We start from the raw sequence: 13456 nt of genomic DNA, 5'->3' as shown, positions 1-13456 counted from the left end.
TGTCAAAAAGAAAAAAAAAGGGGTTATGAACCCTTTGACTGCTGCTGACAAGTATACGTGCTTGTGTGTTCCTCTCTCTCTCTCTCTCTCTCCCTCACTCTCTCTCCCTCCATTCCAATCCTCCCTCTCTCATTATTCTATTCCTCTATCGCTTTCTCTTTCTTCCCCACTCCCTCTGCTGACCAGGACACATGTTGGTGAAGGGCTGTCACAGTGTTGAGATACAGGTCAGGATGTCGGTCACCACTCTTCCCTTGGACTTCTTCCTTTTGGGAATGCATTACTTTCTGTTCAGCAGAATGAATTACACCACCAACAACAAATAAAATAAAATAAAAAACACAAAAAGTAGCAACTGCATGACTGCCATGCTCGCAGAATTCACAGGCATAGTGACGTCACTGATGACATCAAAAGAAGGGAAATAACTCTGAAAGGCTGAAAATTCACATATGTTTGATCCAGAGCGGTGTATCTTCGTAACATTTTCCTAGTTTTGGGGCTGATTGTTCTGGATGTTTGTATTTGTATTTCTTTTTATCACAACAGATTTCTCTGTGTGAAATTCGGGCTGCTCTCCCTGGGGAGAGCACGTTGCTATAATACAGCGCCACCCTTTTTTTTTTTTTTTTTCCTGCATGCAGTTTTATTTCTTTTTCCTATCAAAGTGGATTTTTCTACAGGATTTTGCCAGGAACACCCCTTTTGTTGCCGTGGGTTCTTTTATGTGCGCTAAGTGCATGCTACACACAGGACCTCAGTTTATCATCTCACCCGAATGACTAGCGTCCAGACCACCACTCAAGGTCTAGTGGAGGGGGAGAAAATATCGGTAGCAGAGCCGTGATTCAAACCAGTGCGCTCAGATTCTCTTGCTTCCGAGGCGGACGCGTTACCTCTAGCCCATTACTCCACTGTTGGTTTATGGCTTCTTTTTCCTGACAGTCAAGGGGTTGAACCGCATACAACACTGATCTCATTTCAACCTGGTTCACCAGTCAAAGGGTTAGACAGAAACCATTGAAGAAAGGACGTCATTCCTCACTCCAAACAAGTTTTATCAACCAATGTGTATGTGCTCACAGAATATGTTTTTACATAATCAGAACCATTGTACATTTTACTAAAATACTTAACATCATTTTCCATTGGCTGGCCAGTAGTTTGGACTGTCTTTTCATATTTATTTTGAGAAAGACTGCAAAATTTTATTAGTCGTAAACGTGTCCAGTGCTTCAGTAATTCCATGTGAATCGGTGACATGTTTTCTCTCTCAAGTCTGAAGTTGTTGTTTTTCAGAAATTTACCTTGCTTATTTCTGCTCTTTTTTTTTCTTTTTTTTCTCTCCAAAATAGCCAGAATACCCCAGTGTCTTTCCAGAATGATCTGAAGATTGTATAAACACATATACATCTGATAGTTGACATGTATACATTTGATGATACATTTACATCTGATATAAGGGTGTATATAATCATCATTGTTAGAGTGGTAGAGAATGGTGACTGTGCCTTTTTTTTTTTCGGCACTGAAGGTTATAGACAAGGGTTTGGTTTGCTTGAAATAAAATGAGCTGTGAAAAAAGCAGTTATGCATGCAAGTTCTGTGTCTACTTGTTCAGATACATGCATCTGTATGTGAGCATATATATATATGTGCATGCAAATTGTACACACAAAACCATAAGCACAGAATTAAAAAGGGATCATTTAGAAAATATTTCATTTATTCAGGTATATGCATAGATTAAACAATAAAAAAAATGCCAATACCACATCTCATATTCTAATATACATATATGCACATGATATGTATCTCATATGATTTTTCTTTCTCATCATTTCAGACACTGATATGTTGTTATCTCTCACATCATAGAACAAAGTAGTTTCACATTCACTCCATGAAAGGCCGTGGAATTAAACTAAAAAACTGATATGTTGAATGAAATGTTTCTTTACATCAAGAAACAATCACATAAAAACTGATATGTTGAATGAAACATTTCTTTACATCGAGAAACAATCACATAATCCATTTCATAGGAGGCCCTGGAATGTAAGTAAATACTACTAAATTCAACAACAACAACAAATAACAACAAAAATAAAAAGACTTTTGATCAGAGATGTGTTCCACTTTTATGTCTACTCTGTTAAGTCAGGAGGGCCGCATACATACATACATATATATATATATATATATGGTCCTACCTTCCACAGTAATTACTTACTAAGGACCACACATGTGGTCCAAGATTTTGGAATTTTTTCAACAAGTAATGGAACCACTTGTGCAAAAAGTCTTATCCGTGGTTCCTTCACTCCATTCAATCAAAATGCAGGTGTACTGTTACTTCAGCTTCATGGGCCACTGGCTCGCAAGCGGATGGCTTGCTGACCACCAACCCTATAACCTATTTGCCACACATGGCAGCATTGCTGTGCCTCGTATCTGCTCAGGCACCCATGGTGAAAGAAACAGGCCGTCATTCTTATAATATCCCTGAAACCATGGAATTCTTAACCCTTTCAACTCGAGGGAGTTAACAGACTCAGCAGACTTCCCTGTCATGTTATTGATGTGGAAAAATGCAGAAAATATACAACCATTCCTTCCTCTAATTTTATATATGTGGACACAGCCAGAAATACAGTAGAATTAGAAGTCAGTTTTCTTTACTACTACTCACTACTCCTACTCATTCCCTCGACCGCTGGGGTCGTTGGGGGGACATGAGGAAGATGTCATAGCTCACCACGCCGTTCTGTTGGCAGCTGTCGTGAGGAGATCTGGCATTGTCATTTTGGTCCAGTTTTCTTTACTTGCGGTTTATACAACAGCAGAAATGTGGAAACTGTTTTAATGAAACAAACTTCAAAGCCAGAGCAATGTTGGGGTGCAGGCTCAAATGAGTTGAAACAACTGCGTGGAATGCTGCTGATTTGTTTTCCAATGATCCACACTGTCGGCCAGTTTGTGGGGGAAAGGCGGAGTTCTTAAGAGCAGCAGTGTGCCAGTAAGGACTGAACTGATGTGACAACCAGAGGACACACCACTGATGACTGGCAGTGGCACTGCATGGTTATCATCAGAAACAACATAATCATCACACAGTGCTGATTCTCTTTCCCTCTTATGGCAAAACCAGACTATTGTTTTTACATTGTTGTCCCCCTTTCAATGGCAACAGACAGCAAACAACTGTGAACCAATCAAAACGTTGTTCACATTGAAAGGTTAGAAATGTCCCTCTCCTAATAGCACATGTAAATCTGACGTTATGGCTTCCTAACTTCACTTTTGAGCAGTGCCAGCACAGGAACTTCAAATCTGCATTGTAAGATTAACCACATCGGTGTACATGTATACATAATACTAATAGTGAAAAGGAAAGAAAATTTATTTGTCAAGAGTGAAAGCAGACAAACTTCATTCATTCAATGAAAGCAAATTACCCCAAGTTCGTGATATTTTCAAGCCTTTCCTGTGATTGAAATTCCCACCTTCACCTTTTAAACACAACAATCATCACTTACATAAATTTGGGAAAGACGAGATGAGGGAAGAGAAGAGAAATCTGTTGAAATGCTGTTCAAATACTAAGTATCTCCTTCTCTCCCAAACTTTTGCCATTTGCAGCTAATATAAATAGCTTGGATCAGATGAAATGATTATCTGCTGCTGAATGAATGAAAGACTTTTCAACAAATTAATGACTTGATAATTAATCAATTACTTGATGTTAAGTTCAGCTTCTTTGATAAAATTAAGGTCTGAGGGTAGTCCAAATAAGTAATCATAAAGTGACTGCTCTGACAAGTATGTGGGTGTACTTTATTCTTGTATTTATACTAAGTAGAAGTACTGCAAACTCTGCTAGCTTTGAAAGAAAATTCAACGTCTGAAGTAGATAAATGCTACAGATATATACACATATATATATATATTTAGTTTATCCAAAAAATGTATGAATGGTATGAATTTTTATACATGATGAGTAACTATTTTTCTGATGTTGTATGAAAGAGAAATGTAAACAGTTTATTCAAACCAAATCAGGCACTTTCAACCTTTTCTTACTTGACATTCACCTTCCACAGAAAAAAAAACACATGCATAATCATTCAACAATTCTAGAGTAAAATATATATGAAACAATGTCTACAATGTTAAAAAAAAAAATTTTTAAGAAAAAGAAAAAGAAAAAAAAGCTGCTGTACTGAACATTTATTACATTATTTACACATATAGTAAACATAAGTGACCTTCAGGTAAGTCCAAAGCCAAGAAAAAATGAACCATCATCATACTCCATTACTTATACAGAGATTTCAAGAAGTTAAAAAAATGTTGGTTTTTTTTTTTTACACTTCAAACACAATGTAATGTGGAGCTTTTTTGTGTTCACAAGATAACTACTCATTTATCCTTTTTGCATGATTCACTTTTGCTGCAATATTAAACCAGTGAAAGGTCCTTATACGTGAAACAGGAACTTGTGTAAATTTCCTGCAATAATCATAATAGCGTAGGATATAAAGATGAAAACTATATGTGGATTGCACTTAAATACAGTACATTTAATCAGTAAGGACAGTGCTGAAGAGTTTATCTATCAAGTAAGATTAATTCAATAATATTTTGCAAATATATATATTTAAAAAAAAAAAAAGGGTCTCTTGCCAACTGTTTGAAACGGCAACGTCTTATTATTATGAACACATATTTCATAATTATGTCAATCAGATTAATTTCTGCCAAGTAAGTGAGCATGCATATTACAAAATTGATATTCCATCTTGGCCATAAATCCTCAACTGATACCTTTACAGCATAGATGAGGCCACATTACTCATCAATCGAATATCATACACAACTGGAGCAGGTTCTGTTATCTTGTATCCACAGGTTACCTTCTTTCACACTTTTCACTGCAGTTTGCTTTCAAGGCTTAATCTTTTGGCTGCAGAGAAAATAATGTATGCACCATGCACTATAAATGCATGAATGTGAATATGTGTGCCTGTACATTATGAATGTATGGATGCGTTAGTGTTTGTGTGTATTTGGAAGAAATGACAAGTGCAGTGAAAGATAGGCAAACTGTGTGATCTTTAATGCTTGAATGTGGGTTATAAGATTAAACACTTTGAGGCGTGTGTGTGTGTGTGTGTGTGTGTGTGAATGTATGTTGTGTGTGTATGTGTATGTGTGTCAGTGATATGTACTGGCATACGTGTGCATGCACGTACATGTGAACATTTCTATGGACAGTTTGATAGCAAAATGAGTTACAGAAGAGGCATAAAGACAAAGCAGCAGGCACTATAAAAAATCAGATACATGTAATGATGTATGCATCTCTCACAAAATGATCACATAACTGATCAAGTCTATGTGAGTTCTGAACCTTCTCCTGTGTTTCCTTCAAATTTATATACAGACCCCCGGGCCAGGTCAGAGTTTAGACCAGAACTTTTGCAGTCACCATGGAAACAACAGTCATCAGTAACCGATGTAGCGGATGTGGCTCCAGATGACGATGAAGATGATGAGGATTAAAGTTGTGATGGTGCAGAAAATGCCACCAGCTGCCACACCCTTGGCGTACACCCCGTACTGAGAAGCTCGCAGATACTCGCACTTGGCATAGTAAATCTTGGATTGTTCTGCACAAAAAAACAGGTGTAGTGGTCAACGTCATCAGTATGATTATTCAATGGCCACACAGTGTAGATATGTTGATCAAGAATTGTACAAGAAAATAAGAAAATGGCATGGTAAATCTTTGATTGTTCTGCAAAAGAAAAGGAGGTATAAAGTTAAACGTCATCAGTATGATCATTCAACAGACAAACTATCTAGATCTATAGGTTAAATCAAGAATCATACAAGAAATTAAGAAAATTTTGTCAATAATTCTTTGACCAACAACTTACAATGAATACAGAATAGTGGTTTACAGTGTTAACTTACAATGAATACAGAATAGTGGTTTACAGTGTTAACTTACAATGAATGCAGAATAGTGGTTTACAGTGTTATGAACTGCTGAATTCCACTAACAGGTTGACATTTATAAATTTATGGATTGTGATAGTCTTCTGAGAAAAAAGAAAGAATAAATATATATATAAGTAAATTTACGCCAATGATGGGCAAAACATGCATACATGCTTCAGCAAGTAATGGCATGAAAGGTTGTGATATTGTCAGTTTTGTTCAGCCAAGTTCCAAAGTTGCTTTTAAGTTTCACTAGGTCACACATAATTTGACTGCACCTAATACATTAAACTTCTAAATACATACGTGTGCCTTATCCAAGGATTTTTCCTGAAGTTGTAAAAAAATTAGTGGGCTGTGCTAAGTTATATGCTGGAACACCTGATACATAGTTATAGACCGAAAATAACAGTAATCTAGTTCCAAGTGTTGATCCAGTCAGTAGTGTTTCTCAAATATTGCCTGGTGCTGCTTGTAGTTACCCATTTATACACACACACACACACACACACACACACACACAAACACACACACACACACACACACACACACACACACATATATATATATATATATATATATATATATATATATATATATATATACTGTTGTTAAATTCAAAGTGTGACACAGAAATAGACAACTTTCAGCCTAAACACTTAATTCTACTTAGTCCCAATTCTGTCAGAGGAACACTGTCAAACCAGCATTTTAACCAGGAAAAGAAAACTGAACAGAAACAAAAAACATTGAAGAAAATTAGTTACATGATGTCGTCTTCTGATCATCAAGAAGCCCCAGTCACAAATGAAGATTAAGATTTAAATGCTAAAACTGTATATAATATGACTGAGTCAGAAATTTCCATCCTGCTCTTTTAACAACAACAAAACCGTGATCTACTTTGCTTACTCAGCAAATGGAGAATCTGAATGACCAACTGGAAAAAAAAAATATTGAGGAAGAAAGGAAGCAAGAAAAAAAAAGAGAAGGAGGCTGGATGTGTGATGAAATCCATCAGAAGCACTAAGCAAGCACTGAAGCAGTGATAAGGAGGAGGAATTTTTGTTTAATGTCTAGTCACACATATCGGTGACTGAAGACATTTTGTTAAAGTATTTATGAATATATTTGAGTATTATCGGTTAGAAGGGGTGGGAGATGTGGATGAATGGAGGGTTGGGGGAAACTGAGCAAATGAGGGTAAAAATGTGGGTGAAATTTGGAAGAAAAAAAACAACCCTCTAAATACAGTTACAGGAAATTACTTAAAGGACTTCATAAAAGAGAAGACAAGTGAAACAACTGATAATGAATGCAAAAAGTCAAAAACATCAACGTTCTCAGTCACCTGTGAAGACACACTTTCGTGTACAAAAGGCTTCATCAAGCTACAGTGAAAAATTATATGCTCAATTGTCAGGTTACTAAAGCATATGCACTTGACACTAGAACAATACTTGGTCCGTAATGAAGCAGTGATAAGTTATACACTAAATGACAAAGTGTTGTTCTTGCAGGACAAGACAAATCCACAACACTTGAAGCCACGCTGTCAGGTATCAATGCAGATCAGTGAAGAGCTGTCAGCCAATCGGAAGAAATAACAAAAGAAAAGATGGTGCTGATGAAGCAACAGTGGGAGTCAAAGATGACCCACGAGAAGAATGCAGCTGGGGGTGTCTCTTTTCCAAGGCAGGACTAACATACAGGTGGAAAGAACTGACACTGAGAATGCACCTCTTGGGGATTGAGAAAACATCATTTTCTCTCATATGCTGGTATGAAGGTCACATTGTGAAGAATGAGAATATGCGAAATAAGATTGTGAATGTGTGCAGTAAAGTTATGGGTGTGCGACAGGACAGTTTGTGTGATTTGTACAATGTCAGAGTTCGACAGAAAGCCACAAGCATTTCAAGCGACAACGGCCATACGCTGGCAAATAATTATCAACTCCTGCCTTAAGGCAAACGTTTCTGTGTTCAAAAATTTAAAACAAACAGAACCAAATGCAGCTTTATTCCAATGTCAATCCAGCTATTAAATAACAGTAATTAATAATCAGATGCATGAATGAAAATGAATGCCAGAGTGTACTCAAAGCACTATGAATTACACGCTTCCATTATATGTCCATGTCAACTTTTAGTATGCTATTAGTATTGTCTATCCTTTAACTGTGATTATTACTGCATGTGTGTATGGCTGTGATAGTGTATGTCTGATTTACTCTAAATTATTTTTTAAGGGTTTCTGTTGTAGCTGTCTACTGTGATTATTGATTGTAATGATGGTTTGCCCTAGGTTGACATCTTAATATGGTTTATCTATATATACAAGTTGAAGGACCGTGATTTTCTTGTGTTGTTTTTCTGTTTTACACCACATATGAATTTCTCTTGTTGAGATAATCAAGTATTCTGTATTCTGTATACCTGTGACAGTATTGGAAGTTCACAGCAGCAGAAGGCATGCTGGGGTGTCAGGTGTATTGCATCTCAAATACTGAATGAGGACATTTGTTTTGTTGTTTATTCACTGAGTTATTGCCTGGGATATCACTATTGTATAAACTGAGTACAACAGATCTTTTTTACAATTACCCTAAAATTTGGACTATTAGCCACAACCTTTTCTCCAAACTTCAACCCTTGCGGCTAAAATAACAATAACAATATTATTCAATAATAATACATATGTATACAATTTCAGCCTTGACTCAGTTTTGAGAAACCTCCCATGTCACAAACTGATAACTCACCTCTTTGCTCAGACAAAAACCATGCTTGTTTTGCCAACTGAATTTGTGTAAAGTGTTGTCACCCACGTCTTTAAAAAAAAAAAAAAAAGAAAAAAGAAAAAAGAAAGCTACAAAAATAAGAAAGGATAAGGAAGCAGAAAAGCCACAAAACAAAAACAATTAAAAAAAAAAAACCCAAAACAAATAATACCAAACACTGTGAACAAATTCACTCAAACAACGAAATAAGGTTCAGTCCTGTCCAGTCAGCTGCTGAGCCACAAGGTAAAATGCCAAACGCCAACAAAACAAAAGTTGTTAACTCACCAGCCAGCAAGATGGCCACCACACCAAAGATGGGGTTGAAGAAGAGGGAGCAGAAAGCAATGGGCCAGTTGTCCAGCGGGCGTCGGTATGGGTTGGGCGACTTGGTCATCACAGGCAGAATGTAAGACATGCCAGACACTGTGTAGGTGGAGTACAGACTGCGCCGACTGCCGTACAGCATGGAGCGAGACCCCAGCGTTCCCGAGTGGCCGCCGATGGAGGGTTGAGAGCCGTAGCGCTTCATGCTCAGCCCAACCTCGCTCATCTCCGATACACTGCCACCTTTGGAGTCGCCATAGTAGTAGGCTGGGTAACCCGGGTGGTGGGTGCCTGGGGTTGTCATGGTGGAGGTTGATCCGTGGTGTGTTAATTAATACCTGTGTGATCATCAAATGTCAGCATGTGAAATTTAAAATCGCTTTAGTGAACAGATGTTAAATTAATGACCAACCTTATGATGAAGGATTATGGTTGAACTTGGAAGAAACAATTCTGTTGATGCAGCTGCACATTTCCTGAAGGAAGAGATCTGCTTCTTAGTCTATGATCAGGAAATTCTTGACATATTTCTTTTTGGGGGTGTGGGGTGCAGGAGTGATGTGAGGTTAATATATGTGCTCTAAGGAGGGAAACTATTTATAAACGCGTGCGTGCGTGTGTGTGTGTGTGTGTGTACACATACGCATGCATATGTACACTTGGTTTACATGCATGTATTGGTGATCAGAAACTATGAATGACTCTGAGAAGCTAAATCAATACTTTTTAAGCTGTTACTTGATCAAAATTTTCAATTTTCTGTCAACATCCTTACAATTGCACACACACACACACACACACACACACACACACACACACATACACATCAGATCTGGAACTTTTACAGTTTTAACATTAGTATTTTTACAGCAAAATGTGCTATGTTTATCAATGTTCAACTTACTTGGAGTATTCACCCCCCCCCACCCTCCTCTCGCACACACATGCATGAATAAGTATACACTGACATTGGTCAATTTAGTGACAAAGGTGTGATAACAGGGGGAAATCTTTTTCTATCTTAGATGTCCTTTTTTTTCTTTACTAGAATTAGTTAAAAAATCTAAGTAACACTGAGTACTAAAAATATTAGAGGAAACTAGAAAAAAGTAGAATGAATAAAAGTACGCCTCACTATCACTAGTACAGTAGTAGCAGTACTAGTAAAATAAATAAATTAATAAAAGTAGTAACAGTATAACACACTGGAGTGACTAAAATTTTCAAAACAATCATTGTATTCTACTTTTTAGGAGTAGTCTTCTTTTTTTTTATCATAGGTGCTCTTGTCTGTGAGGAAAAGATGCGTGGGTGAATGCGAGGGACAGGGTAGTGTACATGTTTATACTGTAGAATATGTCTTTATTACCAAGTGTACCGGGGTCACAAGGAATATTGGGGGGTATAGTACATAACAAGGTACGAACATAAATCGAAAATCATACACAAAGTGACAAACACTGATACAGCAGAAATTTGGATACATACAAGTGCATATCAATATAAAAACTTGTGCATACTCACACATGCACGCACTGCACACACCCACATGCGCGCGCACACACACACACTGTGACATTAAAGTATGATGCAGGAATCCAGTGCTCAAAACTGGTGACATCTGAATGATGAAATGTGCTTTGTTCCGTTGGTTTGGTCTAAAAAGTAACTGTATACAGTATAGTCTTTCAGAAATCTTGGGTGGTCAGTTGCGTCCGAGGACGACTTCAACGTGTTTCTCAAGCACACTTAATGTGGACTTGCATATGGCTGTAGAGTCCCAGTTTGGATAGATCTACATGGGTGTCTGCAGTGAGGACAAGGAAAACTGTCTGGGCTCTTAGGTCATTGTACACTACAGTTAACAGCAATAATATTAACCCCTTGAGAGCCCCAGGACAGGGATTTCCATCCACGTTGCATGATTTTCAAATTTCTATCATTATATTCATGTGAAATTGTCATATATATCAGACAGTGTGTTAATTTCCCCTTTCTGTATAGGTTTATGGTTATGTTTATGAACTTTTTCTCTAGTATAGTACTGCAATTTGAACACTTGGGTTTGATTTTTTTAAAAATATATATATATAATACACATTTCTTTCCATGACCAAAACATCCCTTGGCAAATAGCTATCACTGAGCACAAAATAGGCTTGGCACTGAATGGGTTAACTAGTTTACTAGATGATTTTTACATGGCTTCTCAGCAAAATTGTTTTTTGGGAAAAAAAATCTTCTTCCTTCATCTTGTTGAAGATTACTTGTTTACTTCACACTTACTATCGAGTGTCAGATAAGACTTTCAGTGTGTTAACTTTAATTAGTCTAGATAGGAAACAGTGGATCTGGATTTTTACTTTGCGTCTATGATTCTAAGCCTGACTCAAGCAACTGCTGACAAGGGTGTGTACAGTGTGACAGACACTGCGAGAGCTGTCTGCAGTACAAGAGGAAACTTGCTATACGTTAATATAAATGATCTACAGATATTCAACTTTGATATAAATGGTCTACAAATATTCGTGTCGAAGTTAAAGCCACACAATGCTCAAAACAGCTGAAGGATATTGTGTTAATTCAGAAGTTACATAGACACAGCTGCATGTAGATGATTAATCAACTGGTGTCCCGTCCCATCTTACGTTGTCCGCGTTTCGACGAAATCATCTTTTCTGTCTTTTTGCTGTTGCTGCAGAGCATCCACTTTCGAACAAACGGCTCATAATTAAATGTTAGGATAGACCCATGTTTGCCACTAATCATTGGGAATCTTTAAAATAAATTCTCACCTGCTTTTGAAGAGTCGTACCTGTACTCGATTCAAACGGAAGCAGGAACTGAAAATAGCTAAGTGCGCATGTGCGAGACAGGTGAAAACTGCCGCTAGCAGACGGTAGACAACTCTGTCAGTGCAAGGTTTGTTCCGCACAGAAGGATAACCTCCCTTGAATTGTCAGTCGATGCATTTCAACACCTTCCACATGAATATCCACACTGATCGGGGTGATTTCGCGATATTGTTATGGTCGAGGTCCGATGGTCGGGAATTTTTTTTTTTTTAATAAATAAATAAAAACCCAATCAGTCAAGACCTGTTCAGCAGGAACCCCTCAGCCTTAAATGAAAAAAAAAAAGAAAGAAAGAAAGAAGGAAAAAAAAAAAAAAAAAAAAAAAAAGAAAAGAAAGAAAGAAAGAAAAAGAAAAAAAAAGAAAAATGAAATAACATAAAATAAAATGAATTTAAAAAAAAGTTTAGATTGTTCTAATGGAAGACTAGAACATGCCTTATAGGGAAGCTTTGCCACTTCAGTGTTTTATTTCAATGTTGTGTTAAGTCTATTCCTGAAATAATTTCTGTCATCTAAACAACAACAACAACAACAAACAAATAGTAGGCCTGACGAAAACTGAAGTGATTGCAAAATCAAGTCCATGTAGTCCTACATTGAGTAGGAACAATCTAAATCTGTATGACTCCTCCACTATCTGTCTGCATGGTTAAGTTTAAATAATTGCCGGTTTCATAGCATTTTATATTGTATTTGTATTCCTATTTATCACAACAGATTTCTCTGTGTGAAATTCGGGCTGCTCTCCCCAGGGAGAGCGCGTCGCTACACTACAGCGCCACCCCTTTTTTTTGTATTTTTTCCTGCGTGCAGTTTTATTTGTTTTTCCTGTCGAAGTGGATTTTTCTACAGAATTTTGCCAGGAACAACCCTTTTGTTGCCGTGGGTTCTTTTACGTGCGCTAAGTGCATGCTGCGCACGGGACCTCGGTTTATCGTCTCATCCGAATGACTAGCGTCCAGACCACCACTCAAGGTCTACTGAGTGGAGGGGGAGAAAATATCGGCGGCTGAGCCTTGATTCGAACCAGCGCCCTCAGATTCTCTCGCTTCCTAGGCAGGTGCGTTACCTCTAGGCCATCACTCCACTGAATATAGCGTACGTAAGTTCACGTCATATTTTAACTAATATGTCGCGCGCCTCTTCATTGCGATGGAAGAGAGAGAGAGAGAGAGAGAGAGAGAGAGAGAGAGAGAGAGAGAGAGAGAGAGAGAGAGTGGGGTGGGGGGGAGAAAAGAGACTGAGGTATAATTATAGTAGAAACATGAGAGAGAGATGGGGTATGTATATATATATATATATATATATATATATATATATATATCGGACATGAAGAGAGAGAGAGAGAGGGGAGGGGGGAGGGGGGGGGCATGCAGCGCTGTTGACTGATAAAAAGTAATGAAAGAGAGGATTTGATAAAGGCATTTGACAGCAACAAACCCACACGGGAAAATCAGAATGGACAACTAAATGAAAAGGGTTGAAA

General features: G+C 37.6%; 1 protein-coding gene across 1 annotated transcript; it reads right to left on the bottom strand.

Moving 5' to 3' along the window:
* Nucleotides 1-4193: 4193 nt before the first annotated feature.
* On the bottom strand, nucleotides 4194-11976 carry LOC143290421 (uncharacterized). Its single transcript, XM_076599838.1, has 3 exons — nucleotides 11911-11976; nucleotides 9077-9453; nucleotides 4194-5672 (listed from the first exon to the last, which is right to left on the bottom strand). Exons 2-3 carry the CDS (start codon nucleotides 9417-9419, stop codon nucleotides 5509-5511), a joined length of 507 nt encoding a protein of 168 aa, XP_076455953.1. The 5' UTR covers nucleotides 9420-9453; nucleotides 11911-11976; the 3' UTR covers nucleotides 4194-5508.
* Nucleotides 11977-13456: the final 1480 nt, after the last annotated feature.

The sequence above is a fragment of the Babylonia areolata genome, chromosome 15, assembly GCF_041734735.1.
Source record: "Babylonia areolata isolate BAREFJ2019XMU chromosome 15, ASM4173473v1, whole genome shotgun sequence".
Lineage (NCBI taxonomy): Eukaryota > Metazoa > Mollusca > Gastropoda > Neogastropoda > Buccinidae > Babylonia > Babylonia areolata.
This window is presented reverse-complemented; position numbering and strand designations above follow the sequence as displayed.

Bases quoted from the DNA above. Each gene is read 5' to 3' on its own strand.
- LOC143290421 (XM_076599838.1), bottom strand. From the start codon at position 9,419: ATGACAACCCCAGGCACCCACCACCCGGGTTACCCAGCCTACTACTAT. The intron at 5,673-9,076 runs GTGAGTTAACAA...TTTTTTGTGCAG, and splicing joins GGTGGCCATCTTGCTGGCTG to AACAATCCAAGATTTACTAT.